Genomic DNA, 27,068 nt, shown 5'->3' with positions numbered 1-27,068 from the left:
TCGAAAGTGTATTTTATTTTTACCTTTGACTGAAAGATTTTAAATATAACGTATGTTTGAATTTCCGTTTTTTTGGTCATCGGGACAGAACCTAAATCTCGATATATCGAATCAATATTGAGTTCTTTTTTTAACATTGTTTTGGGGACGACTAGCAGTTCAAAGGATAAACATATCGCGCAAGTTATTCAAGTATATTAAGTTCATAATGATAGGTCGAAATTCATCAGTATTTTTCACCTGGAGAAAAGACTTGTCTCGATCGATTAAAAACTTACATTCTTCCTGTTGTCAATATTTGCTTAATAATCCCTTATTGTAGGTATTCGTTGAATGTACCTTGGTTTAATTTCTTTTTCATATTCTTTGCTCTTAACTTTTTTTTTTCAGATCGGCTCCGGTAAAACTCGCTTATGCTTCGTACGAATCGGTAAAAAAAAATGATCAAAATGCAAAGCAACCTATTATAATAATGCACGGTCTCTTCGGCTCGAAAAACAACTGGAATACACTATCAAAATCAATTCATCGGAAAACCAAGCGCAAAGTAATTATTTTATGAATTAATTTATAATTTTAATTACTTATAATTTTAAAATCACATCAACATTTTTTGATATTTCTTCTGAGGATGTAATAAATTTTTTTGCATTGTTAATTATATCTGCAAAAGCAATTATACAGCTATCTTATATTTTTTGCACTTAAAAAAATTAATACATAACAGGTCATAGTAGTAGATGCCAGAAATCATGGTGATTCTCCACATTCGTCAAACATGTCATACAAGGATATGGCGGAAGATGTAATCCAGCTTTTGAATGATCTAGGCTTTGAAAAGGCTATTCTAGTTGGCCACAGTATGGGTGGCTTAGCCATGATGTATACGGCTTTAAATTTTCCACAACATGTTGAAAAATTAGCAGTTGTCGATATGTCTCCCATAAATACCAGTCTTAGTCTTATGAAGATAAAAAAAATCTTTAAAGCAATGGATTTAGTAATGGCAGATGGAAGTCCTACCTTATCAAAAGCACGTAAAATAGTGGACCAACAGCTTGAAAAATTTATTAAATCTAGCGCATTTCGTCAGGTAATATTTTCTTACCTCCCATTTTAAGCTTAAAATAAAAGCCACATCTGTAGTATATTTTTGTATAGCTTTTAATAGCAAACTTGGTAGAAGTGGATTTGGGAAAGTACAAGTGGCGAATGAATTTACCAGTATTGGAGCAAGCATTCTTAACTCAGATAGCTGTATTTCCCAAGATAGAGTCAAAGATCTATGCAAATCCGACGTTATTCATAGGTGGTGCAAAAAGTGACTATATTCAAGTGGAAGATCATGACGCGATCAGGAAGCTATTCCCTTTAGCGGAATTTCATTATATAGAAGGAGCAACTCATTGCGTTCACGCAGACAAACCTATCGAATTCGTTGATCTTTTAACAAATTTTATAAACCGTACAGTTTCGTGCTTGTAAATATATTTAAAAAAATAACCGTAAATTGTTTTGTAAATATATACATGTATTTCAAATGAATTTCACAACGTTGCAGAACAATGTGAAAAATATTCAAACAATATGTAGTGTAAAAGTGAAAAGAAACCGTATATTATGCAATTGTGATCAAAAGCGCCATTAAGCGTCAAAAAGCGCCGTCATTAATTTCTCTCAGTTTTTCTTTCAAAAGCATATATTAACGTGAGAACTATATAGACTTTACTTAAAAAATTAGAGAGCAGACTTAATGGAATCAGATACAATTTCATTCAAAGGCCATATATTAATATGTATTTGAATAATGATACTCATTAATAAGAAGAAATATTAGTTAATATATTCTATAAAACTACGTATTTTACCTCAATAGTAACTTATAAATAAATATTTTGCTTAAAAAAAAAATAGGAACTATAATGTTTTTCAACAAACCAAACAGTTTTAGATTAAAGCACTTCTATTGCAACAACATTCGCGTATTCAGACTTAATTATCAATCCGCGAAATTCTAAGCTCGTTTCTGTGCCGAAAGTGACAAAATGTCAAACACTAACCCAAGTGCAGTCTTGATCGTCATTATCTCGCTGTAACATGTGATGTGTATAATTCTATATACAAGGTATCCCGCAGCACTATATACAAACGTTCATAAGGAGGTAAAGCATAGTAAACTGAATAGATAAGTCTTATACGTTTGACGATTTTCGCAATAATAACAGAAATATTAAATATTAAAATTGGACGAATGGGAGAAGCGCTCAAACAGTCGTTCAAGCTATAGCACGACTGATGTCAGATATTGTTTGTCCGCGCGCGGCGAGAAGAGAGAGACAGCGCGCCACTACCCATGGTTATATCGCTTACCCATCAAGGCGGCTGAGCGCTTCTCCCATTCGTCCGATTTTAATATTTAATATTTATGTTATTATTGCGAAAATCGTAAAATGGTATAGGACTTTTCTATTCAGTTTACTGCACTCTATCTCCTCATGAACGCTTGTATATAGTGCGGCGAGACATCCTGTATATACATATATATGTATATATATATATATATATATATATATATATATATATATATATCACTTGCAATAATATTAATCAACAAATCGCGCACACTACAATATATCATGCGTGTGTCCACCGTTGTATGCATAGTCGGCCTTATTGTGCATCACAAGCTGATTGTCGACGAAATAAAATGAGTCGGATCGCGTTTCAAATGGATTCGCAATCATTTCAGAAACTGGAAAGATATATACATTGTTTATCAAACATGAAATTTTTTGCTTATAGATGATTGAGTATATCATTGTTGATTTGCTGGAAGCATTCTTCAACTCACCTAGTTCCGCAGGCAATGTCGGAAACTCGTAAATATGCTCGCATGTATTTTTGCTGTTTGGTATGCAAAATCCAAATTGGAAATCAAAGGTTTTCAGCAATCTATCTCGGAAAAAGTGTCGTTCTATCATTCGGAAATTATTGATTGGCTTAGGCCCTACGAGAAACTCGATTGTCGCTCCGACCGTCTTTAATTTGAGAAATTGTGGTGTGAATTGATATCGCACAAAACGCCCTGTGTTTGTATCCTCAGATCCGAGCTCTTCGCAATCTGGTTCTGGTTCTTGATGGACATCGCATTCTGATAGATATAATTAAAAATTATTATTTCATATGTGCAATTAACATTTAAATTTTGATTTGTATTTAAAATTTATATTCACAATCACACACAAGATTATATGTGTTATATATATATTATATATGTTTTAGTTTATTAACTGTATTAACTGTATGTTGCATAAATAATTTCCTTTATACATTTAATTGATAGTTACAGTCATTATATATACATTACATTCATCAATATTTAAAAATTTGCATTAAATTATATGTATTAAATTATATAATTATAAATTTATCGAAAACATTAATTTAGTTATTTATATAAATGTAAAAATTAATTATATAAATTTAATATCTAAGCTACATATATATTACATACCGCTAGCAGGAGGCTTTGTTATCTCAAACAATACAGCGCCAGTTTCTAAATCTCTAATTTGAAATCTTGTGAAGTCTATATCGTAGACATTGGCCTCAGGAGAGCAGAGATACTCTGGAAGCAATTGTTATCCATATGTGAAAATAATTCGTTATATATAAGAGATTAGCAAGGTGCAAGTAACACAGTGTTTAATCGAACGGAAACAAATCGTTCGTACTATCTGTAATAGTAGGTAATCGTAGCACCATTTCTGGAGTCACCGGGCCACCCTCGATACTCCCGTCGACGGCGTCCTTCGGGTCGACCGTTGACGAGGTGTACGACGCAATTGCCTCGTTCGACTTGTTCTCGCTATCCACGCTCATAATTTATTCACGGGACCGAACATAAGAGAATCAAGTGCGACATTCGATTAAAACGACGATCGAAATGACAATCACGATTATGATTGTTAACAATGTCGATCGGCGAATGTCGTGATGTTATATTACACGTCTACCGAGTCGTCGCCGGCACGTTTGTCGCGACAACCACTGCACGATTTATCATTTTATGTAGATCAGTCGTCATTATACATATGTCATTTGGTGTTGGTTTGCGTCTCGCGTCTGCGACCGTTTCCAAGGTGTAAACATCCCGTGATGACAGGAAACTTATAGAGGCGGATTTCGACTGAAAAAAATGCCGTTGATGTTTTATGTACGTACATACTCGATAGATGGTAGCTGTGTTCCGATATTGACTCCGGAAACTTGTCATCCTCATTTTGACTTTTTTTTTTTTTTTAATCATTTTGAAATCGTCTGGAGAAATTTCCTTAGAAATTACCAAATATGGTTTTGGTTTTTATTTAAAAAACAATTATCTCACAAACGTTTTAATTAGTATATTCGTGACTCACAATTTTGCGTCAATTGACCCTCTATAAAATATATAATTTAAATAGAAATATTTAAATAATAATTTAAATAATAATTTAAATAGAATTGAAATTAAACGAAAGAGCTAACTTTACATCATTTCCCTAGAAATTACTAAATATGCTTTTTGGCTTTTATTTAAGAAACAACGATCTCACAAACGTTTTAATTAGTATAATCATCACATTAGTATAATCATCACTCACAAATAATTCTGCATCGAGTGACCTTCTGCAGAACTTAAATAGAATTAAAATTAAAAACGATGACGCTGACTTAATGATGGCAGTCACTTTTATTTTTATTTTATAACGAAAGGCTGATTTCACATTTTAATTAATCTCACAATCTACAAACAATTAAAAAAAAAAATCGAAAAGTCAAAGTGGGGGTGCCAAGTTTCCGGAGCCCTTTGTCCCATCTTTCACTTGAGGATCCCTACCTAGGCTGCGTTCCACTTAATGATCGCGGCACTTGTAAACATGATGTGTCTTTGTTTAACTTTTAGCGAACAACAAGGATAAGATGATTCTGCGAGCGTTGCGATCGTTAAGTGGAACAAAGCCCTAGTGATTTAGCTAGTGATTTTGACCAAAGAAGTAACGGCCAGATGACCGGAAAAGTACGCTAAACAATCTATTCTTATCTATGTATCTATGGCTACGACGCTATTAAACGTGGTTGATGGTGATGTGATTTCCTGTGGTTTTATATATTATGGTTCACTGCGATCATATGATTGCTTTACATTTGATTGTGACATAAGTCACGCGAAAATGATAAAAGAGAAATAATGTTCAATTTAATACGAAAACGCGTTGCTGTCTTATTTGTTATACGAAATGAAAATTAGGAGACACGATATGAAAAGTAAGAGACACGAGTTGTGAATAAAATAGCTCAAAGAAAGATCAAAGAGCGGTAATACACACATGTTTATATAAAGTTCAAGTAGTTATGTACGTGTAGATAAAGATACATTACAGAACTTTTTTTAGCTGGAAGAAATTAATCGCATTTGCATTGCTAGTAATAATATTGCGCTGTAGCAAGGAATTTATATAATGACAAGTAAATAACTAAAATTATATATAATTCTCTCAGTACTTCATCTCCCATTTTGCTGTAAACAGGATAGAATAATCGAATTTTGCTTTTTAGGCTATTAGATAGATGAGATACATCTAATGAAATCACAAGTGTTATGTTTTACACCTTGATTTATACATCCAATACTAAAACAATGTCGAGTATATCAATGCAACAGTTTGTCCAAAGACTAAAGTCGAGAAATGAGGAGGCACGTAACAAAGCGGCACGTGACTTGTGCCTGTATGTCAAGAGGGAACTGCGAGAAGCGTCGCAGGAGGAAATCACAGCCTTTATGGATGAATTTAATCATCACATATTTGAAATGGTATCCGCCTCCGATATAAGTGAGAAGAAGGGTGGTATATTAGCCATAGTTTGCCTTATAGGAGCAGACGTAGGTAATTTTAATACACGAACGGTACGATTTGCCAATTATCTTAGAAACTTGATACCTTCCAACGATGTGGGCGTTATGCAATTAGCCGCGAAGACTGTCGGAAAGTTAGCGCTAGTTTCGGGTACTTATACAGCCGAATATGTCGAGTTTGAAGTGAAACGTGCCTTCGAATGGCTTGGTGCAGACAGACACGATGGTAGGAGACACGCCGCTGTGCTCGTGCTGAGAGAACTCGCTGTCTCTGTGCCAACATACTTTTTTCAACAGGTTACACCATTTTTCGAATTGATATTTAACGCTATACATGATCCTAAACCCGCTATACGAGAAGGTGCTGTGGAAGCTTTGAGAGCAGCGTTGGTAGTCACTGCTCAGAGAGAAACTGCGAAACAAATGCACAAGTCTCAATGGTACAAACAGTGTTACGACGAAGTAGTAGATGGATTCGAAGAAGTTCATACGAAAGAGAAGGGCATTAACAGAGACGATAGGATACATGGCTCATTGTTGGTGTTAAACGAGTTGCTGAGATGTAGCAATGTTCAATGGGAAAGAAACTATGAGGCTTTAATGGAGAGATTAAATGGTTCTACACAAAATGAAAATGATATTCTTTCTTTGATGCCACGCCTGAAGACAACGATAGTGTCCAAGTGGGCTAAGTCCAGTCAGAACGCCTCCACGTCCCAACACACATTATATCCAGCACACGAGTCGACTGTTTGCAGATGTTTAATGCAAGAGAGATTGGATGATATGTACAATGACGTTATGAATCAAAAAATATCTAGAAGTCCGCACATTCAACATGCTCTTATGATGTTGTTGCCGAGACTTGCCGCTTTCAACAAGGAGAAATTTATAAGGGATCATCTGAAAGAATCCTTGGCATATCTTCTGCTGATCTTACGCAGTCGCGAGAAAGATCGCTATGCCGCTTTCACGTCAATTGGTTTTATAGCCGTAGCAGTGGAGGACGCGATAAATCCATACTTACCGAAGATCATGGAAGTGATTAAAAGTCTGCTACCGTCTAAGGAAACGCCGAGTAAGAAACGTACCTCCCTAGAACCCGCAGTATTTGTTTGTATCACTCTGCTCGGTCATGCAGTCAAACAGGTCATAGCTTCCGACGTTAGGGATTTATTGGAGCCCATGTTCCAAACTGGATTGAGTCCGATTTTGACCACGGCGCTCAGAGAATTGGCGCACAGCATCCCGTCTCTGCAAGTAGATATATCTCAAGGTCTTTTGCGAATGTTATCTCAGGTTTTGATGCAAAAGCCATTGAGACATCCTGGAGCCCCGTGGACAGTGACCAGTCCCAATTCCACGGCAGATGACGTCTCGTCGACGGTACTCGCGCTAAAGACTTTAGGCACATTCAATTTTGATAATAATCCGCTGTTACAATTTGTAAAGAGATGCGCGGATCATTTTTTAACATCGGAACAGGCGGAAGTCCGATTGGAGGCTGTAAAAACGTGTTCCAGATTGTTGAGATTGACGCTGAATCAATCTGGCCCCACGGTAATTACTACTGTCTCCACTGTTCTTGGTAAATTGCTAGTGGTAGGAATAACCGACACCGATCCCGATGTTCGACTGTGGGTATTGGCATCGTTGGACGATTCCTTTGACGTTCAATTGGCGCAAGCAGAGAATTTATCCGCGCTATTCATCGCTATGAACGACGAAATGTTCGAGATAAGAGAACTGGCGGTTCGAACTGTCGGGCGACTTAGCACGCTGAATCCCGCTTACGTTATGCCGTCGTTGAGAAAGACTCTGGTGCAATTTCTCACGGAATTGGAACATTCGGGAATGGGTCGTAACAAAGAGCAAGCCGCCCGAATGTTGGATCACCTGGTCGTCACCGCACCGAGACTCGTTCGACCGTACATGGAACCAATCTTGAAAGTTCTCGTCCCGAAGTTAAAGGAATCCGACCCGAACCCTGGAGTAATATTGGCCGTTCTACGTGCAATCGGTGATCTGGCGGAAGTCAACGGTGCCGAGATGCAACAATGGATGCCTGAACTCTCATCGATATTGCTGGAAATGTTGGTAGATGCTAGCTCGCCTGAGAAAAGAGGCGTGGCATTGTGGGTCTTTGGTCAATTGGTCGGCAGTACCGGTCACGTAGTGAAACCGTACATGCAATATCCGACCTTGCTGGACGTTCTTATCAATTTCCTCAAGACCGAACAACAACCAATTATCAGAAGAGAGACTATCCGAGTACTCGGATTGTTGGGTGCGTTGGATCCGTATAAACACAAGATGAATCTCGGACAAATCGACTGCCAGTTAGACACGCTCAGCTCGATGGCGGATACCAAGAGCGATGTGGAGAATACTCAAGACTTGACCACTAGCGAAATGCTGGTGAATATGTCGCCATCTACATTGGAGGAGTTTTATCCAGCGATTGCTATCACAACACTTATGCGAATTATTCGCGAACCGACCTTGTCTCAACATCATACTATGGTGGTACAAGCGGTGACCTTTATATTCAAGAGTCTCGGGATAAAATGCGTGCCATATATCTCGCAAGTGATGCCGAGCTTTCTGAATGTCGTGCATATGGCGGATATAAATTTTCGAGAATTCTTGTTTCAGCAATTGGCCGTTCTCATTGCGATCGTGAAGCAACATATACGAAATTACTTGGACGATATATTCACCTTGATCAAAGAATTCTGGACCGTGAACAGCCCGTTACAAACTACATTGATACTCTTGGTCGAACAGATTGCAGTGGCCTTGGGCGCAGAGTTCAAAATCTATCTGCCGCAACTGATGCCTCCGATACTGAGAGTACTGACACACGACACGAGCAAAGATCGCGCGGTGACGGTAAAATTGCTTCTGGCACTACAGACATTCGGAAATAATCTGGATAATTATCTGCACCTCGTTCTACCGCCAATCGTAAAGTTGTTTTACGCGAACGATTGTCCGATAGCCGTCAATAAGGTCGCTCTTGAGACGGTCGATCTCTTGGCAGATACGCTGGATTTCACGGATTTCGCATCGCGAATTGTTCACACTCTAGTGCGTACGTTAGATCAATGTCCGGAGCTAAGAAACACGGCCATGGACACGCTCTGCGCCGTCGTGATGCAGTTGGGCAAGAAGTATCAAATTTTCATTGTGTTGGTGCAGAAAGTTATGACAAAACACAAGATTGTCAATTCCCGATACGACATTCTAGTAGATAAGATCCTCACCGACACGACTGCGACGGACGGTGAAGATTTCTTGCTGATAAGACTGCGACACTCGCGCAATAAGAATCGCGAGCTCTCCTTGACGCCCTCGGAGACGACCACAATCAAAAAATTACATGTATCAGCTTCTAATTTGCAGAAAGCATGGACGGCGACGCGGCGAGTGTCCAAGGACGATTGGCTCGAGTGGCTGCGGTGCTTTTCCATTGGTCTGCTCAAAGAGTCCCCGTCTCCAGCTCTAAGATCTTGCTGGGCGTTGGCACAAACGTACGCCGTATTACCGCGGGATCTATTCAACGCAGCCTTCGTCTCATGCTGGACTGAATTAAACGAGAATTACCGGACAGAATTAATACAAACGCTGCATCAAGCGTTAATGGTTCCCGATCTACCTACTGAAGTGACACAGACCATTTTGAATTTGGCCGAGTTCATGGAGCACTGCGACAAGGGCCCGTTGCCATTGGATAACAAGATTCTGGGGGATACAGCGATGCATTGTCGCGCGTACGCCAAGGCCTTGCACTATAAGGAAGACGAGTTTCACAAAAGCAGAAGCAGTAACGTATTCGAATCTCTGATCTCCATCAATAATAAGCTTCAACAGAAGGAAGCGGCCGAGGGCTTGCTGGAGTATGTGATGAATCAACACAGTCAACAGGATCTCAAAGTACAGATACGTTGGTACGAGAAACTTCACAACTGGGACAAAGCGCTGCAACTATACCAGGAACGTCTGGAGAGCGATTCTGCGGATGTAGAATCCATCTTGGGCGAGATGCGTTGTCTGGAGGCTCTCGGCGAGTGGAGCCAACTGCACGAAGTTGCAACGAAACAATGGTCGTCGAATCAATGCGATGACATCAAACAAAGAATGTCGAGAATGGCAGCGGCTGCCGCGTGGGGTTTAGGTCAATGGGAAAGTATGCAGAAGTATGTCTCGCTAATACCAAAGGATACTCAAGACGGAGCATTTTACAGAGCAGTATTGGCGATCCATGACGAGCAATACAACGTCGCGCATCAGCTCATCGACAGCGCAAGGGATTTATTAGATACCGAACTGACCGCTATGGCTGGTGAGAGCTATCAACGAGCGTACAATGCTATGGTGGAGGTACAAAAGTTGGCAGAATTGGAGGAAGTGATACAGTTCAAGCTAGTACCTGAACGCAGAACAGCTATCAAGGCCATGTGGTGGGAGAGACTTCAAGGTGGACAAAAAATAGTGGAGGACTGGCAGAAGATCATACAGGTGCATACGTTGGTGGTCTCGCCGCAGGATGACATGTACACGTGGCTCAAGTACGCCAGTCTCTGCCGAAAGAGCGGCAGTTTGATGCTGTGTCACAAAACATTGGTGATGTTGATGGGTACGGATCCATCCTTGACTCCAGATCAGCCGTTACCGACCACTCATCCCCAGGTGACTTTTGCTTACTGCAAGCACCTGTGGGTCGCGAATAAACGCGAGGAGGCTTACAATCAATTGCAGCGATTCGTGCAAACTTATTTGCATCCAACGACGGCGGCAGTAACAACGAATCAAGATGACGAAAAGCAACACGAGAGCAAAAAGAGAGTGCTCGCCAGATGCTACCTCAAGCTTGGCGAGTGGGTGGAAGCCTTGCAGGGCATAAACGAGCGCTCTATTCCCGCGGTATTATCTTATTATGCCGCGGCAACTGAACATGATCCTACATGGTACAAAGCATGGCACGCCTTTGCCTATACCAATTATGAAACTGTACTGTTTTATAAGCATCAACAGGGCAACGATTCCACGCCCGCAGAAGCAGCTGTACCCGGGAACGGAACGCGCAATAATCTTTCGCAATATATATCTCAATTTACTGTGCCAGCTGTGGAAGGATTTTTCAGATCCATCAATTTGTCAGATGGCAATTCCCTGCAAGACACCCTCCGTCTGCTGACACTCTGGTTCGACTATGGTCAATGGCCGGAAGTATACGACGCTGTCGTCGAGGGTATAAGATTGATAGAAATAAACACTTGGCTGCAAGTAATCCCACAACTCATAGCCAGGATCGACACACCTAGGGCGTTAGTTGGTCGTTGCATACATCATCTTCTTATAGATATAGGAAAAACGCATCCTCAGGCTTTGATTTATCCGTTGACGGTAGCTTCAAAGAGCGCTAGTCATGCGAGAAAAACCGCGGCTAATAAAATTTTGAAAAGCATGTGCGAACATAGTCCAACATTGGTCCAACAAGCCATGATGGCGAGCGATGAGCTCATCAGAGTCGCGATTTTGTGGCACGAATTATGGCACGAAGGTTTGGAGGAGGCCAGTAGATTGTACTTTGGTGAAAGAAATGTTAGAGGCATGTTCGATACTCTGGAGCCGTTGCACGCTATGCTCGAAAGGGGGCCGCAGACTTTAAAAGAAACTTCCTTCAATCAAGCTTATGGAAGGGACTTGATGGAAGCACAAGAATGGTGTCATAGATATAAAGCGTCACGAAACGTTCGAGATTTGAATCAAGCTTGGGATTTGTATTATCACGTATTTCGAAGGATATCTCGACAACTGCCGCAATTGACTAGTTTAGAATTGCAATACGTTAGTCCGAAATTGCTTCTCTGTCGAGACGTGGAGTTGGCTGTACCAGGAAGTTACAGTCCTGGTCTGCCTATAGTGAGAATAGCTAGTATTCATAGCTCTATGCAAGTAATAACCAGCAAACAGAGACCAAGGAAGCTATGCATTAAAGGTTGGTTACAATTTAAAATTAAATTACAATAGAAAAAATATATTTTTTTTAATTGAAGAAATTTTTAAATAATATTAATATATTTCAATGTATATATTTTGTAGGTAGCAACGGTAAGGATTACATGTTTCTACTAAAAGGTCATGAGGATTTAAGGCAAGATGAGAGAGTGATGCAATTATTTGGTCTAGTCAATACTCTCTTGTTGGGAGATCCGGATACTTTCCGAAGAAATCTTACTATTCAGGTAAGTTTAATTTGAAATTGACATAAGTGTAGATGTATTGTGCGAATTGTATAAGATTTTATATTAATTAGATTATATATGTTTAGAGATACGCTGTGATTCCATTATCCACAAACAGTGGATTAATCGGTTGGGTACCGTATTGCGATACTCTTCATACTCTTATTAGAGATTATAGAGAAAAGAAAAAGATATTACTCAATATCGAACATAGGATAATGTTACGAGTAAGTACGATAAATTTTCTAAACTTTATAATTATACTATATATTTTATATTTGTACTATAATTTTTTTATGTTTTCAGATGGCACCTGACTATGATCATCTTATGCTCATGCAGAAAGTCGAGGTGTTTGAACACGCGCTCGAACATACACATGGAGACGACTTGGCGCGTCTTTTGTGGCTAAAGTCGCCATCGAGCGAGATATGGTTCGATCGCAGAACAAATTACACGCGTTCTTTAGCCGTGATGTCTATGGTGGGATACATACTTGGTCTCGGCGATCGTCATCCTTCTAATCTAATGCTGGATCGTCTCAGCGGTAAGATATTACACATCGACTTCGGAGATTGCTTCGAGGTGGCGATGACGCGCGAAAAGTTCCCGGAAAAGATACCGTTCCGTCTGACGCGAATGCTGATTAACGCGATGGAAGTGACCGGCATCGAAGGAACGTACAGGAGAACCTGTGAATCCGTGATGTCTGTACTGCATCGAAACAAGGATAGTTTAATGGCAGTCCTGGAAGCGTTCGTGTACGACCCTCTTCTCAATTGGAGATTGATGGACAACGCAGTACCTAAGAGTAAACGATCGGACGCACAGAGCATGAGCGCGAGTAGCAGCCAGGAACAGGGTGATATGCTCGATTCTCTTACTGCCACGTTACCAAAGAAGGGTGTACCGTGTAGCATTGAAAATGGAGGTAAAGGTAAAGGCATTTTTTTCTAAATTCATTAACTTAGCATTGAGTCGAATGATAAATTATTAAATTGATCGTTTCTAAAGCTTCACGAATGCTTAAAATTTATACTTTTATATAGATATTAATAAAAATTTGTTTCCAATTCAAAACATTGACAAAGAATGACATGTACATATATAAAAATCTTTTTGATTATAATTGACTTATAAAAATCCAAGTATTGTTGAAAGTAAATTGTAATAAAATTATTATACATGTCTGTCTTTTCCAAGTATATGTATGTAGGCTCTGCTTTCAATATTTTTACAGCTGATAATAATCAACCAGAAGCATTGAATAAGAAAGCTCTGACGATTATAACCAGAGTTAGAGATAAATTAACAGGACGCGATTTTTCGCACGAGGAAAGTCTCAGCGTTCGACGACAAGTCGATCTACTAATTCAGCAGGCTACAAATAATGAAAACCTTTGTCAGTGTTACATTGGATGGTACGTAATTATTTATAATTATATATTATAAAAAGAATGTATGTCTGTGTGTGTATTTAGTAATTTATATATATAATTTTTATTATTTACAACATATCCATTTTGTTTGATATTATATATATATGTGCATATAAACAATTTGTTCAGACCTTGTCTGATTTTATATAAAAAGAATTATATATAAGTTATATAAAAAGCATGGACATATATAAAAGTTTTAATATTACATATTGTTACAGGTGTCCATTTTGGTAAAAATGAGACAAAACTTCTAGTCAAGATGAAGTCTCATATGTAAGCAATTACCCGCTTTTGTATTTAACTTTACAAAGTTATTAGGTTTAATTCGATAATAATATGGGGTGTACATAATTATTATGATATATTATTATATATGATTTATATGTAATAAAATAACGATCATAGATATAAAAAATACATATTAGCGTATCGTATACGTTATAAACTTGGTTAACAATCAATAATAATCTTAACAAATCATTTTTGTCTTTTTAAACTTCACTATAATACTTTTGTTTCAATGCTACATCATAATATATCACATTTTAAACAATCGACAAGTATTTTTATGTCGCTGTAAATAATACTTCGGCATCGATTAATTTCTTCGAAATAAAACTCAACATTAAATCATATATAACATAAGATTATATAATATTCGAATCGAGGAGCAGCATTAGAAAAATTTAGTCATAGCCTTTGTGATGATCGAGCGTCACCTCCGAATAGAGATAGATTAGGAAGTTTCCGTGTCACTTGTGTGAAACGGCGAGAACGGGAACAATTCGCTCATTTTAATCCGTAGAACCTGTTTCATGTCGCTTCTCGTCAGGTAGATGGGTATGTTATCGCCGAAGAATTCGGAGATAACTTGCCTGCATACTCCGCACGGAGTGGTGAACTTGACGTTCTCCTGGTCGGCGACCACGGTCAACGCTGTGAATTTCTTCTTCCCCTCCGAAACAGCGCGAACGATCGCCGTGGTCTCGGCGCAGACGGACGCGGGGAACGCCGCGTTCTCCACGTTGCAGCCCCGGGAGATGCTACCGTCGGCGCATCGCACCGCGGCGCCGACTTTGAATTTGCTGTACGGCGAGTACGACTTTTCCCGCGCCGCCGCGCTCTCCCTTATCAGCTCTTGAATGTCCTTGTCTGCAAAATATACGCGTTTATCAAGTGAAGTGACTCTGGATTATCAACGCGAACCCAGAGACCCGATTAATTTTAGAATTATTAAATTTAGAAAATAAATTTAGAATCGCAATATAAAATCATGTATAATATATATACAGGGTGTCCTAGACCACCCGTATACCCCTTTTCTTTCAAAAACTAAGCATTTTAGAGAAAAACGTTTTCGACAAAAATTGTATGGTTTTGAGGGGAACATAAGATGGTGTCATTGGTTTGACCTTGGATGGCATCGTTAAGGTAAGGTCAAGGACACCTTTAATTTCTTAAATGGAACCACCTATTTTTTATTGCATATTCTTATAGCTTATGTCGAGAGCTTTCCAAAACACTATAATAAAGTATTTTTTCATCAAGTACTTTTCGAGTTATAAGGCTTGAAATAATTTCTTAATTTTACATAAACCATAAAATATCTAGTAAAATAGTCATTTTTCGATTATCTTACCTTAATACTTTTATGTACAAAATAATGAGAGGAATCAATTGGTGTAAAGAAAATACAAAATTGTTTCGAAAAAAAAAATGTAATTTGCAATTAACAATTATACTATTATAATACACTAGATATTTTATGGTTTATGTAAAATTAAGAAATTATTTCAAGCCTTATAACTCGAAAAGTACTTGATGAAAAAATACTTTATTATAGTGTTTTGGAAAGCTCTCGACATAAGCTATAAGAATATGCAATAAAAAATAGGTGATTCCATTTAAGAAATTAAAGGTGTCCTTGACCTCACCTTAACGATGCCATCCAAGGTCAAACCAATGACACCATCTTATGTTCCCCTCAAAACCATACAATTTTTGTCGAAAACGTTTTTCTCTAAAATGCTTAGTATTTGAAAGAAAAGGGGTGTACGGGTGGTCTAGGACACCCTGTATATATATATATATATATATATATATATATATATATATATATATATATATATATATATATATAATTTTTAAGAATATATAAGAATATATATTGTATATATAATTTTTAAGAATAAGGAGATTTAAAAATAATTTTTCCAATTTTTATAATTTTTTAAAATTTCTCTGTGTCAAAAAGCGTTCTTCTTTTTCTCACGGAGAGAATTTTGAGTAATCATTAATATAATTTAATAATGCGAAGTAATAATACGATTATCCCGCGACTCATACGATTTGATTGGTAGCCGCCTTTTCGCGCGAAATATTGATTATATCGATATAACAATTGTTCGCGCACATTCTCAAGATATAGATGACATATATATAAAAAAAAATATATATATATATATAAATATAGTTAAAAATATATATATAATATATATTAATATATATTATATACATATATATTAATATATATATTAATATACATAATAATATTCATAGATATTATAACTAATAATATTGGCTCATATCTTTGCACTTTGGTCAACTACATATGTTTGTGATCTAATTATATTTATATTATGATAGTCATGCATTGATAAGACCACTGATAAAATAGATAAAACCCTACCTTAATTTGCTGTTAAATGAAATTATATAATGCGCCTTCTTATCTACACTGATTCAATTATACATAATTTTTTTGTGAAGTAATAAACTTTAATGTATATGCAATTAATTGATATTATGTAATTTAGAAAACATTATTAATTTCCTTTGATTATTACCAAAAGATGATAACCTTTGTATTGAGTTTGCAAAGATATATAATTGTAAAAAAATGGACAAATATTTCTAAATGATGTTATGAAATTCTTTATCAACTTTTTGGTATTTCTAAAAGTTAGAAGTTTCATTAATTTTTATATAAATGCGTTTAATTATTATTGATATCATTGTTAAATATTGTAATGAATGTTAAATATTGTAATGTGTTTCTCTCTTTTTCAATAAGTTACACATAATTTGCATATATGACACAGTTCTGGTATAAACAAGCTATATATATACAATAGAGTCATGTAAACAAAATAAGTACATACAATATCAAAAATAAGTAATTTATCAAAAAAGCAACATTAAATCAAGTTTTTCAGCAGCAGCCCTATAAGATCCAATATTCCTAGAATATTGTATAAATATTATTAATTTATAGGGAGGAATCAGACATTCAACGTGTTGAGATATAATTATTTTCAGTCGCGTGCGATAAAAAAAACATGAATAATCGAAAACGAAGCGGTAAAAGATTAAAGAATATAAAATATGGATGACAATGTTACGTGACGATCGGATCGACAATATGCGCCGACAATGACAAAAATAAGGATGACGAGAGTTGAAGAGAGAAACGAGAGCGCGCTTGGATAGGTGGCTCGACTTTTGTAGAAACGAGCGTTTACCAAGCGTCGTGAAATCCACTATTTCTCCGGTGTACATCCTGTCGAGAATCGTAAGATCCACCAATCGGACTAATCAGGTCAAGTCAGGTCGAATACGAGCTCGATGAAGCCCTCGGCAACAATGACGTCTCACTCGACGCAGCCTCGGAGTCGCCGGTTTTTGGCGTATATTACTTGCCCACCAATTTCCTCCGTCTAACCTTACCTGGTCTAATTTTGATCTAACGTAACTCTAACGCTAATCACGTGAGACAGTCGAATTAAAAGCTTCGAATCTAACATTTACGCGATATAATCCAGCACGATAATAAACGCGATTGCTGACTTGCAATCGTACCATCCGCCAATTATCTCTTCCATCTCTTCGTACTTGTTGATATTGTTGACCAATACATTTTTTTAAAAATATCACAGATGTTCGCGACAATCGAAAAGAATTGATCGATATATTGCGCGGGAAAATTCAATTTAAAGAAGCTAAAGAGAAAAAAGAAAGAAAGTAAAAAAAAAGCTAATAAAAGGAAAAGAAGCTAATATATAAATATTTGAGTCCCATTTACGAGTTTACTATTCTATAAAATAACACGCGAAGAAGGGAAAATTTTTATATAAAAATTATTATTAATTCTTATATAAGAATTCAACTTTTTTCTTTTCACAAATTTATTATTATAATTATATACCATGTTATATGTATGTACGCAGCAATTTTATTTTATTTTTTTTTTTTTTCTATTCAGATGTCTGAATTTTTAGCTCTAAATTCTATCACGCATAAATTCTAGATTGCCAATTGTCGAGAACTCGAAATTGATTTACATCGTAGATTTATCGCATCTCAAATTACAATAGAATGAGATCGCAAATTTTACGGCTAGATATAAATCGCTGAAAATGGACTTGTGTCACGTATCATTGCTCGCTGCGTATCAAATTATACAAGGAATTTGACTGTCCCGAATTATAGGTCGTCTAAAATGGACTTAACTCGCTCGCATCGATACGATATGTGGTGAGAGAAGGGGGCGGGGAGGGGAGAGAGAGGGGAAGGAGAGGGAAGGGAGGAGAGAGAGAGAGAGAGGTAGAGAGCGCGTGGCGACACGCTTGTTGGTTGCTCAGCTGTTTTGAAGAGTCGACGACGCAGCGAACGACTGGCCGTGACTCGGCGCCAGATCACTGCATTCACGTCCAAACGCAAACAGATGTGGAGTGACTGTCGTAATTTCTGACACATCTCGGCCGCGAGTGCTGTGTCGCGCGACGAGGAGCACGGTCTGTTTTTTTTTTCGCGTACACGCGCGCGACGAGTGCGACGAGTGCGAGTCCTCCTCGAGAGCCCCCGAGGTCTTGGATCGAGCTCCAGTTTTCTTGACAGAACGACGGACGGGATAAAGCGATCGCCATGAGCGAGCTGAGCCAGGAAGAGGTGAGAGCGCGAAATAAGAATCGTGCTTCCTTCCCACCGATTATTACTTACGCCGCGAAATCTGCGCGCTTTACAGCTGCCTGCTCGATTAATACGTCCCGTTGCCTCTCGAGCAGAGTTTGCCTGCCTCCTTTTCCCTCCAATAGTTAAATATATGTTTGTCTCGCGAGTGCAAAGAGTGTAACACTCGTGTATGTCACAAACAGGCCTTCGATTTGTTGTCATACCAGGAAGATCCAGGTCTTTTCATAACTGCACTCTCTACATGTCTCTGCAATTTTTCTTTATCTTCGCCCCCTCTCTCTCTTTCTCTCTTTGTCTCGCTCTTTTTATCTCTTCTGCGAAATCTTGGGCATATGCTTTTTTTTCCTATTTTGAACGCGAAGAAGGGTAACGTGATGCAGTCGAAAAGAACAGACTCATTGTCCTCGTACTCGCTTTCTCGAAATCGGTTTTTTCTTCGTCAAAAAAAAAAAAATTGTTTATTTCGCGTTGGTCGTAAATGAAATGGCCTACACGCGCGCATAAGGAAACTAATTATGTAATGAACGTGCGATATAAATCAACCTCTTGCATTTTAATAAAGGAAACCTTGTACAGAGCGTTCAACAATACATTTCAAGATCATATGATTTTATCGTGGCAAATTTCACTTTTTAGTAATTTCGTCATTCTTCACCTTACCTTTTTCCATGAGATTATGTTCTCATACATGTATTTATTTCTTTGTTGAAAAATTGCAATAGCATACATTTATAAAAGTAATAATCTTGTAATTTTATTAGCAAGTCTATTACAATTTTTCATTTTATTCTCTTCGAGATTTACTCTTATGCAATTAAAAAAACAATTTCAAACGATTATATTTAAGATATGATATAGACTACATCTTGTTGTTTTCTTTGTCATAAACTGTGACATACTGACAGATTAAAATAGCTCAGTAACAAAGACAATGAGTGACTGTGCTTTTCCAATGTTTCAGGCATCTTCTGGCAGAGTTCTAAAAAGAGTACTCAGTTCTTTGTTTTACTTTATTCTAGATGAGGAGAAGGCGGTTAGCCCGCTTAGCGGGCTTAAACACTAATAATGCAGCTGCCACTTCATCCAATACTACTGCTCCAATTTCTCCAAGTACTCCAGGCCCATCGAAAACATTTGTAGAACCAATGATACCTCCATCTATTCAACAACAGCGCGCTGATATTCCAATGGAAGTGGAAGAAAGCAGCGATAAGCAGTATAATACTTCCGGACTAGATGTTGATTCTGGAATTGAAACTATGGAGGTTGAGGAATCCGATAGAAAAGATTCAATACCGAGGTCACGTGTGAGTATTTTAATATTGAGAAGAAAAAAATATAAATGAGTAAAAAAATTTTTGATACAATAAGAGAATAATTTATTATATATCTCTTATTTATTTCTATTTTTGCTACATTTTAGACAACAAGTTCTAGCATAGAAGTTACAACAGATCACATATATGTTGTCATATCACGTGTCTTATGCATATCGTGGAAAAGTCCTATAGAGGGAAGTATATTTCTGCCGCAAACAGCAGCGTACATGCAAACACAGAGACAACTGGATTTTAACGATATTATCAATCAGGCCTTGATGGAGGTTTTATGCATATTTTCGAGAGGAGAAGAAGATCCTTTAAAAGATATCACGGTAGACATGTCATCCGACCGTGAAGACAGTCCAAATAGCCAAGCGAGTCCTCTGTTAAGTCCTGTAGTGGCTCTTCCATCTTATCAATTACCAACCATACCATTACCCATAGGCGACAAATCATCACAACCGAAAAGTTTAACTTATTTATTAGATTGTTATTCAAGAATTGCCATCGAAGAAAGAAATCACCCAAAGGTATACATTTATACATACACATAATACACTTAAAAATTAGACAAGATTTTATTAAATCAATTAATTCTTATTTATATATTTTATAGCGATCCAGCGTACCTCCTCTTTCCGACGTATTGACGATTTTAAGAGCGCAATGTGTTCAGTATTCCAGCCTTGTCCTACAAGGATTGGTCGGCATTTGCCAAGCTGCTGTTATACCTATGTGCACTACTCATCTTCTCTATCCGATATTATCCCAGACTTTACCTCGTGGTTATCTTCATGAGCTCGTGGCTAGGACACATACGAGTCCCAGCACATTCAATAAAATATTCACACCAGTCTTGCAAGGCCTGTATCTCGCGATGCAGCAGGCGAGCTTGGTCGGCAATACGCATAGAAGACCGATCGAGGCACTAGACGAACTAATTGAGATTCGCTGTGGACCAAGCGGCAATATACGCCCGATTTGTCGTCTGATCACGAATCAAATTCAATTCTTGCCTGATGTTATGACATCGGCAGGCGGTAGAGAGCTCACGAGGACTTCGTTCTTAGGACCGTTCCTTTCGGTATCAGTATTTGCCGAGGAGCAACCGAAAGTAGCGGAGAAATTCTTCAGTGGAAATCCTATCACGGACAAATCGGTGAATCTCACGTTACAACAAGAATTGGAAAGTACCAGAACGTCGTTGCACAAGATGTTCCACGCAATACTCGCGAATAGCAACTGTCGTGACGCCACTCTGGCATATTTGGCGGCGTTGTTGCGTCACAACGAGAAGCGCGCACAAATACAGACGGAGGAATTCTCCTTGGCCGGGGATGGATTTATGTTGAATCTATTGTCAGTTTTACAAATGCTCTCTGTAAAGATCAAGCTGGACACTGTAGACCCGCTGTATCCGTTCCATCCCTCCAGTTTTGTCGAGATAAAAAACGACACAAGACTGAAACTTACTTCGCAAGAGGTCGCGGAATGGCAGAAACACTTGGAAAATACACATAAATGGACGGAACCGAAGTTTCCGACACAATGTTGGTTCCTCACGTTACATTGTCATCATATCGCGTTGTTACCGGCGTTGCAAAAATATCAGAGAAAATTGCGGGCCTTACGGGATTTACAAAAAATGCTCGACGAACTACAAGCCACAGAACCCCAATGGAAAGATAGTCCTTTTGCGGAACACAACAAAGACTTGATCAAACAATGGAAGCAACAATTGAAGCGATTAGTTAAATCCAAATCGTGCGCGGATGCAGGTCTCATAGATCCAGTCTTATTGAGAAGATGCTTACATTTTTATATATCGGTCGCCGAAGTTTTGCTAAGTCTTCTGACACAGACTGCTCCAGGTAATCCTCTTCCCGAACTTCCGTTACCTCAGGAAGTTACATGCAAATTCACCGCATTACCAGAATGGTATGTGGAAGACATAGCAGAATTCTTGTTATTCACACTCCAGTAAGTTTTTACTAAATTATCAAGTCTGATACAATTATACATAATACTGTGACTTATTAATAATAACTCTTTGCATTTTTATTTGCAGATTTTGTCCTGGAGTAGTGGCAAGTAATATGGATAACTCACTTATCACTTGGCTACTCGTCGTCGTGTGTACGCCACATTGTATACGAAATCCGTATCTAATCGCAAAAATCATCGAGGTCCTCTTTGTAATAAATCCTAGTGTTCAGGTAAAGGACCTCTTGAAATATGTTCAGCCAATTTGACCGAAATCACTTTTTTTATATAAAATGTGTGAGGTCCTTTTTACATATGAAACAAACTCTCCTATATTTTGTATTACATTGACATTCTTATATTTAACAGGGTAGAACAGAAACTCTTCACGATAAAGTCATGGCACATCCTATATCCAAGACATTTCTGGCGTCGTATCTCATGAAATTTTATACCGACGTTGAAACTACTGGCTCTAGTTCCGAATTTTATGACAAGTTTTCAATACGTTATCACATAAGTCTGATCTTAAAATCGATGTGGGATAGTCCGGTACATCGAGCATCTATCATCAATGAGAGCAATAACGGCAAGCAATTCGTCAAGTTTATCAATATGCTGATGAACGACACTACCTTCTTACTCGACGAGAGTCTGGAATCTCTGAAGCGCATACATGAGGTGCAGGAACTCATGTCTGACACTAGCGCATGGAGCGCGCTTTCACAGGAGCAACAGCAATCGAGAACGAGACAGCTGACGGCAGACGAGAGACAAGCCAGATCCTATCTTACGTTAGCCAAGGAAACAGTTGCCATGTTTCATTATTTGACAGTCGACATTAAGGAACCGTTTCTACGACCAGAATTAGTTGGACGATTGTGTGCCATGCTGAATTTTAATTTGCAACAGTTGTGCGGACCTAAGTGTAAAAATTTAAGAGTGAGGAAACCGCAAAAATATGGATGGCAACCGAGGACGTTACTTAGCCAATTGGTTGATATATATTTGCATCTTGACTGTGATAATTTCGCGGCTGCTTTAGCCAGTGACGAAGTGAGTGTGTTTTTTATAATATATCATACATATAACACATATAAATATACATCAAAAATTTATATTTGCAGCGTTCGTTCTGTAAGGAGTTGTTCACCGACGCTGCGAGCAGATTAGAGAGATCCGCCATCAAAACTACGACGGAAATCGAGAGGTTCATAGCTCTCGCTGAGCGTGCGGCGGTAATCGCGAGAGACAATCGCGCGCGCGATGCGGATTACGGCGATGCTCCTGAGGAATTTCGGGATCCATTAATGGACACTCTTATGGAAGATCCAGTCAAACTACCGTCTGGTATTGTTATGGACAAAGCAGTTATCATTAGACATTTACTCAATAGTGCCACGGATCCTTTCAGTCGGCAACCACTTAGCGAAGATATGCTTACGCCAAGTAAGTACATGTACTACTCATATTTTCTCTTTTCTGATAGGTTTTTTTTAATCTAAAAGTTGATAGCGTTTCGTATGCATTTCGAATGTGTGTATATATATAAATAATTTATAAAAATATTTGATATCATAAATAACGTAGTTTTTGATTGTTCTTTAAAGTCTATCATTCTCTAATATTTTATACCAATTTTAAAATATGTATATAATTATTAGAAGTTTTGATTCACATAGAAATGCATCTCAAATTGATGATTTTCAAAATTGCAGTGCTCGATCTGAAAGAAAGAATATCTATATGGAAACAACAAAAGAAAAAGCCAACAAATATATAAACGGTGCTAACGTGACAAGGATTATGCACTTATAAAAATAAGAATGTAGACAAGGAGAGAAAGAGATAAGTAATCCAATATAATTGTCAATAATGCATGATACATTTTATTGTATCGATTGCCCGACAAATGTATTGATCCAGTGCAGTTGATGAATATAGTGCAATGATCTCGCTATTTTGTGCAACAATTGCGCTCAATAAATTTACAAGTTTTTATACAACAAAACATTAACAGACTGCAGCTAAGCGAACTGCCAATATTGCTCCAAATATAGAAACTTTAGAAACTTGTAAATAGTATTGCTGGCTATACGTCAGTATCCAAAATTATACTATTCATAGATAAGCTTCTTTACTTTTTACGTCCTTTGATGTATGTGGCGGCGGGTAAGATATTTCGAGAAAATATTCCGCACGAAAATAATTACTATGAAATATATTATAAAATATAGTATAAACTAATATAAATAATTACTCTATATATACTTCCACAAACTCGATATTTAAAAATAAAACTACATTGACGTAAAATCTCTATGCAGATATAAGTTTTGTAATTCAATTATTTCAACAGTACTGCTACTTGAATATATCATATATCAAATCATTCGTGATGTTTAAAACAAAAAATAAGTCCATGGTAATTATTTAACAATTGACAATTTAAAATCATGGTTTACATTCTTTTGTTAAAAATATATGAAAAAAGTCGATCTACAATCATTTAATATATGTACAGATGTTACTAATTTCTTTTGGCTTTACATTGTAAAAAAGATTAAGTTCTTACATATAAATGTTATAGCAAATCTATGTTAGAGTGAACACACTTTAAGTTAAACTGATTGCTTTTAATATACCGAAAATATTATCTCATTTTGCATATATAATAAGACATAAGCATCTTCATTATATATTTCTATGGCCTAGCTGTTTTATTATACACATATATCGTATATACAAACACATTTTTGATTTCACTTGTTGATTTCTATCAACCAAATTATATATACATATCTTTTTTTTATATATTATATGATTAAAATTTTAAAATTTCTCCTTAAATTTCATAAATCTTTGTACATATCATTCTCTAATTAATCATTATTTTATGTATCCTGTACAGATATGGATGTGTATAACATTCCAAAGAAATTACAATATTTAAAGAATAATATTTCAAAATTATACATTCTTTCTCTCTGCATAAAATTCTAAACTTGTAAAACTATATGCCAATTGAAAAGATTTTTATATTTTGGCTTATGACTTGCAGTCTTTTTTTTAGAAATAATAGTTGCATTTATCTAGTGTCATTTATTTTAATTATAAATTTTCTGATTTAATATAGTGCCACAGTTTGTTACTTTGACAACATGAATATGTTTGGTTATTAATTGTAAATATAAATTTTATGTATATCACATTTCATGTATACATTGCGCCAATTAATGATGCCATCCCCACATACAAATATTAATATTAAAAAAAATAAAAATTAAATACATAGTTTTTTAAATATCAAAATTATTTAGTCTTAAATTTTTAAATAATTGTATTTAAAGATATGATTATCATTCAATAAGAATTCTACATTATTTGTTATATTCTTTCGTGCAATGCATCTTTCTATATAGGAAGACAAAAGACTAAATATTGAATTTAGGAAAGTCGTATAGGATGAGAATTATATTAGGTAGCAATTTTTGGTACACTTTGTGAAATAATTAAATTAAAAAACAAAAATAGGGCAGTTTGAAATGTTTAATAAAATATTAATAAAATAAAAACATATACATATTTGTATATATAGATTCAAAAATAAATTTGTCCCTCTGATTGACATTTGATATTGTTTTCTATATGTATACTAATGTGTAACATAAATTTGTTCATGGGAAACTTATTTGAAATATAATACATTTGTAAATATTAAGATTAATGTAAAGTATAAAAATAAACAAAATTGATGCGAAAAAATGAAAACATAAAATGGCAAAACTTCTTTGGTAAGAGGAAACTTACTCGTTAATAATGTAAGAAAATCATTTATGAAACATACGATTAATGAAGATAATATTTTTATTCCTATTTCATTATAAAATATAAAAAAGTAGTTTTTTTTATTACTACTTTTGTCAAATTAATCTATCACTCTCCTGTATCTACTACATGTCTCTTCTGTTTATGTTAATTTTAAGAAATATAATTTATTTCTTTCCTTCTCTCATCTTGAATCTCCTATGATAATCGGTACTATTAGACATTCTGCCTTGTCCAATTGAACTAGCAATTGATTCCATGTCATCTCCAATAGCTCCATCGCTGAGATTATAATGAGCATAATGATGTATTAAACTACTTTGTCCAATATTCATTGTGTTAATAAACGACTCTACGTGTCCTTTAATGGATCCATTGGTTTGGTTTCTTAATTTGGAGTTGAAAGAAATCTTTGGTAAATTTTCCATTTCCTCTTGACTTTTCGAGAATACATTACTATCAATCTCACTTGTATATTTGTATTTCTCTGATAACATATCATGAGTTCTTGCTGTATAAGATTCATACATTTATATTAGTGGCCAATATTTTTTAACGAATAAATTTACATACATATGATTTTTATAATAAATGTTACAGATTCTCTGTCGTAAATTTCTCACAAAATTTCGAGCATACTTACGTGGAATATAACTTGCTTCAACAGTGTTTCTCATAGGGCATGTATTGATATGTTCTTCGATCTCGCTTTTGCTTAAGCGATGCGTTGCATTGTAAGGACAAAGGACCTTGTAATCCGGTGGGTAATTCTATAAGAATTTTCATGTAATATCAATATGCGTTTTTACAGATAAAAAAAGCGTGAATGTAATTCATAAAATTGTTACTTTTTCGCATTTTACAAGGTGTCGCTGAAATTTCGATCTGGGTACAGTGTGATGTTTATCGTAAGGACATCGCACAATTTCGCTATCAGAACTAAACATTGTTTACGATACGTATATGTATATATATCGGTGTATATATGTATAATTATGAAAAAAACAATCTCAATATGATACAGATGAGATAAATGTTATATTAAATTCTTGGCGCTTGGCTTAGCTTGGTTGAAAAAGTGTATACGTAGCTGTAATCACCATCTTTAGAGAGCCTCTAGAAAAGAGAGAGAGAGGTATCAAGGGCTCATAAAAACCAACCATGAAAACCTATTTAAATGAAAATATCCATTTAAAAGTGACGAATTGGTGTCTTTATTTTTAGTCACGTGATATCTTCTGACGCTGAAAAATGAGCGTCAAGTGAAAACTACCCTAAGGGTTCGTTCCCACTGAGCGCGTCACGCGTCGCGTCACCAGCGTGAGCCAATCAAAACATCCCATTGTAATAACATGTTTTCCGTGTTATTACAATG

The 27,068-nt window shown here is 36.5% G+C and overlaps 6 protein-coding genes across 10 annotated transcripts; 3 read left to right on the top strand and 3 right to left on the bottom strand.

Moving 5' to 3' along the window:
* The first annotated feature begins 59 nt into the window (after window positions 1-59).
* Window positions 60-2,580, top strand: LOC145962330 (sn-1-specific diacylglycerol lipase ABHD11-like). Its single transcript, XM_083083352.1, has 4 exons — window positions 60-318; window positions 391-547; window positions 728-1,093; window positions 1,162-2,580. Exons 1-4 carry the CDS (start codon window positions 209-211, stop codon window positions 1,483-1,485), a joined length of 957 nt encoding a protein of 318 aa, XP_082939478.1. The 5' UTR covers window positions 60-208; the 3' UTR covers window positions 1,486-2,580.
* Window positions 674-4,177, bottom strand: Unc-119 (unc-119 lipid binding chaperone). The gene is made up of 4 exons (XM_083083354.1): window positions 3,735-4,177; window positions 3,515-3,628; window positions 2,852-3,151; window positions 674-2,752 (listed from the first exon to the last, which is right to left on the bottom strand). The coding sequence occupies exons 1-4, from the start codon at window positions 3,880-3,882 to the stop codon at window positions 2,625-2,627; spliced, it is 690 nt and encodes a 229-aa protein (XP_082939480.1). The 5' UTR covers window positions 3,883-4,177; the 3' UTR covers window positions 674-2,624.
* A 901-nt stretch (window positions 4,178-5,078) lies between these two features.
* Window positions 5,079-14,142, top strand: Tor (serine/threonine-protein kinase Tor). 4 transcript variants are annotated; one of them, XM_083083351.1, is made up of 8 exons: window positions 5,079-5,358; window positions 5,436-5,508; window positions 5,599-11,900; window positions 12,005-12,147; window positions 12,234-12,374; window positions 12,454-13,078; window positions 13,388-13,568; window positions 13,808-14,142. In XM_083083351.1, exons 3-8 carry the CDS (start codon window positions 5,642-5,644, stop codon window positions 13,821-13,823), a joined length of 7,365 nt encoding a protein of 2,454 aa, XP_082939477.1. In that variant the 5' UTR covers window positions 5,079-5,358; window positions 5,436-5,508; window positions 5,599-5,641; the 3' UTR covers window positions 13,824-14,142. The 4 variants fall into 4 exon arrangements, with proteins under 4 accessions (XP_082939477.1, XP_082939476.1, XP_082939474.1 ...); XM_083083350.1 differs by having other exon boundaries at window positions 5,081-5,307; window positions 12,454-13,084; XM_083083348.1 differs by having other exon boundaries at window positions 5,081-5,358; window positions 12,454-13,084.
* Window positions 13,624-17,492, bottom strand: LOC145962334 (cytidine deaminase). The gene is made up of 2 exons (XM_083083355.1): window positions 17,111-17,492; window positions 13,624-14,741 (listed from the first exon to the last, which is right to left on the bottom strand). Exons 1-2 carry the CDS (start codon window positions 17,145-17,147, stop codon window positions 14,326-14,328), a joined length of 453 nt encoding a protein of 150 aa, XP_082939481.1. The 5' UTR covers window positions 17,148-17,492; the 3' UTR covers window positions 13,624-14,325.
* A 711-nt stretch (window positions 17,493-18,203) lies between these two features.
* On the top strand, window positions 18,204-24,600 carry Ube4b (Ubiquitination factor E4B). 2 transcript variants are annotated; one of them, XM_083081597.1, is made up of 8 exons: window positions 18,204-18,536; window positions 19,580-19,867; window positions 19,984-20,412; window positions 20,499-21,862; window positions 21,951-22,098; window positions 22,235-22,921; window positions 22,993-23,314; window positions 23,584-24,598. In XM_083081597.1, exons 1-8 carry the CDS (start codon window positions 18,513-18,515, stop codon window positions 23,646-23,648), a joined length of 3,327 nt encoding a protein of 1,108 aa, XP_082937723.1. In that variant the 5' UTR covers window positions 18,204-18,512; the 3' UTR covers window positions 23,649-24,598. The 2 variants fall into 2 exon arrangements, with proteins under 2 accessions (XP_082937723.1, XP_082937722.1); XM_083081596.1 differs by lacking the exon at window positions 18,204-18,536 and adding an exon at window positions 18,641-19,077 and having other exon boundaries at window positions 23,584-24,600.
* A 796-nt stretch (window positions 24,601-25,396) lies between these two features.
* On the bottom strand, window positions 25,397-26,885 carry LOC145961435 (uncharacterized). The gene is made up of 3 exons (XM_083081598.1): window positions 26,542-26,885; window positions 26,337-26,463; window positions 25,397-26,204 (listed from the first exon to the last, which is right to left on the bottom strand). Exons 1-3 carry the CDS (start codon window positions 26,638-26,640, stop codon window positions 25,861-25,863), a joined length of 570 nt encoding a protein of 189 aa, XP_082937724.1. The 5' UTR covers window positions 26,641-26,885; the 3' UTR covers window positions 25,397-25,860.
* Window positions 26,886-27,068: the final 183 nt, after the last annotated feature.

The sequence above is a fragment of the Camponotus vicinus genome, unplaced genomic scaffold (assembly GCF_025532165.1).
Source record: "Camponotus vicinus isolate PSW18456_S1 unplaced genomic scaffold, iyCamVici1.0 SCAF_11, whole genome shotgun sequence".
Taxonomy (NCBI): Eukaryota; Metazoa; Arthropoda; class Insecta; order Hymenoptera; family Formicidae; genus Camponotus; species Camponotus vicinus.
Note: the sequence above shows the minus strand (reverse complement) of the source record. Positions and strands in the feature narration are given on the sequence as shown.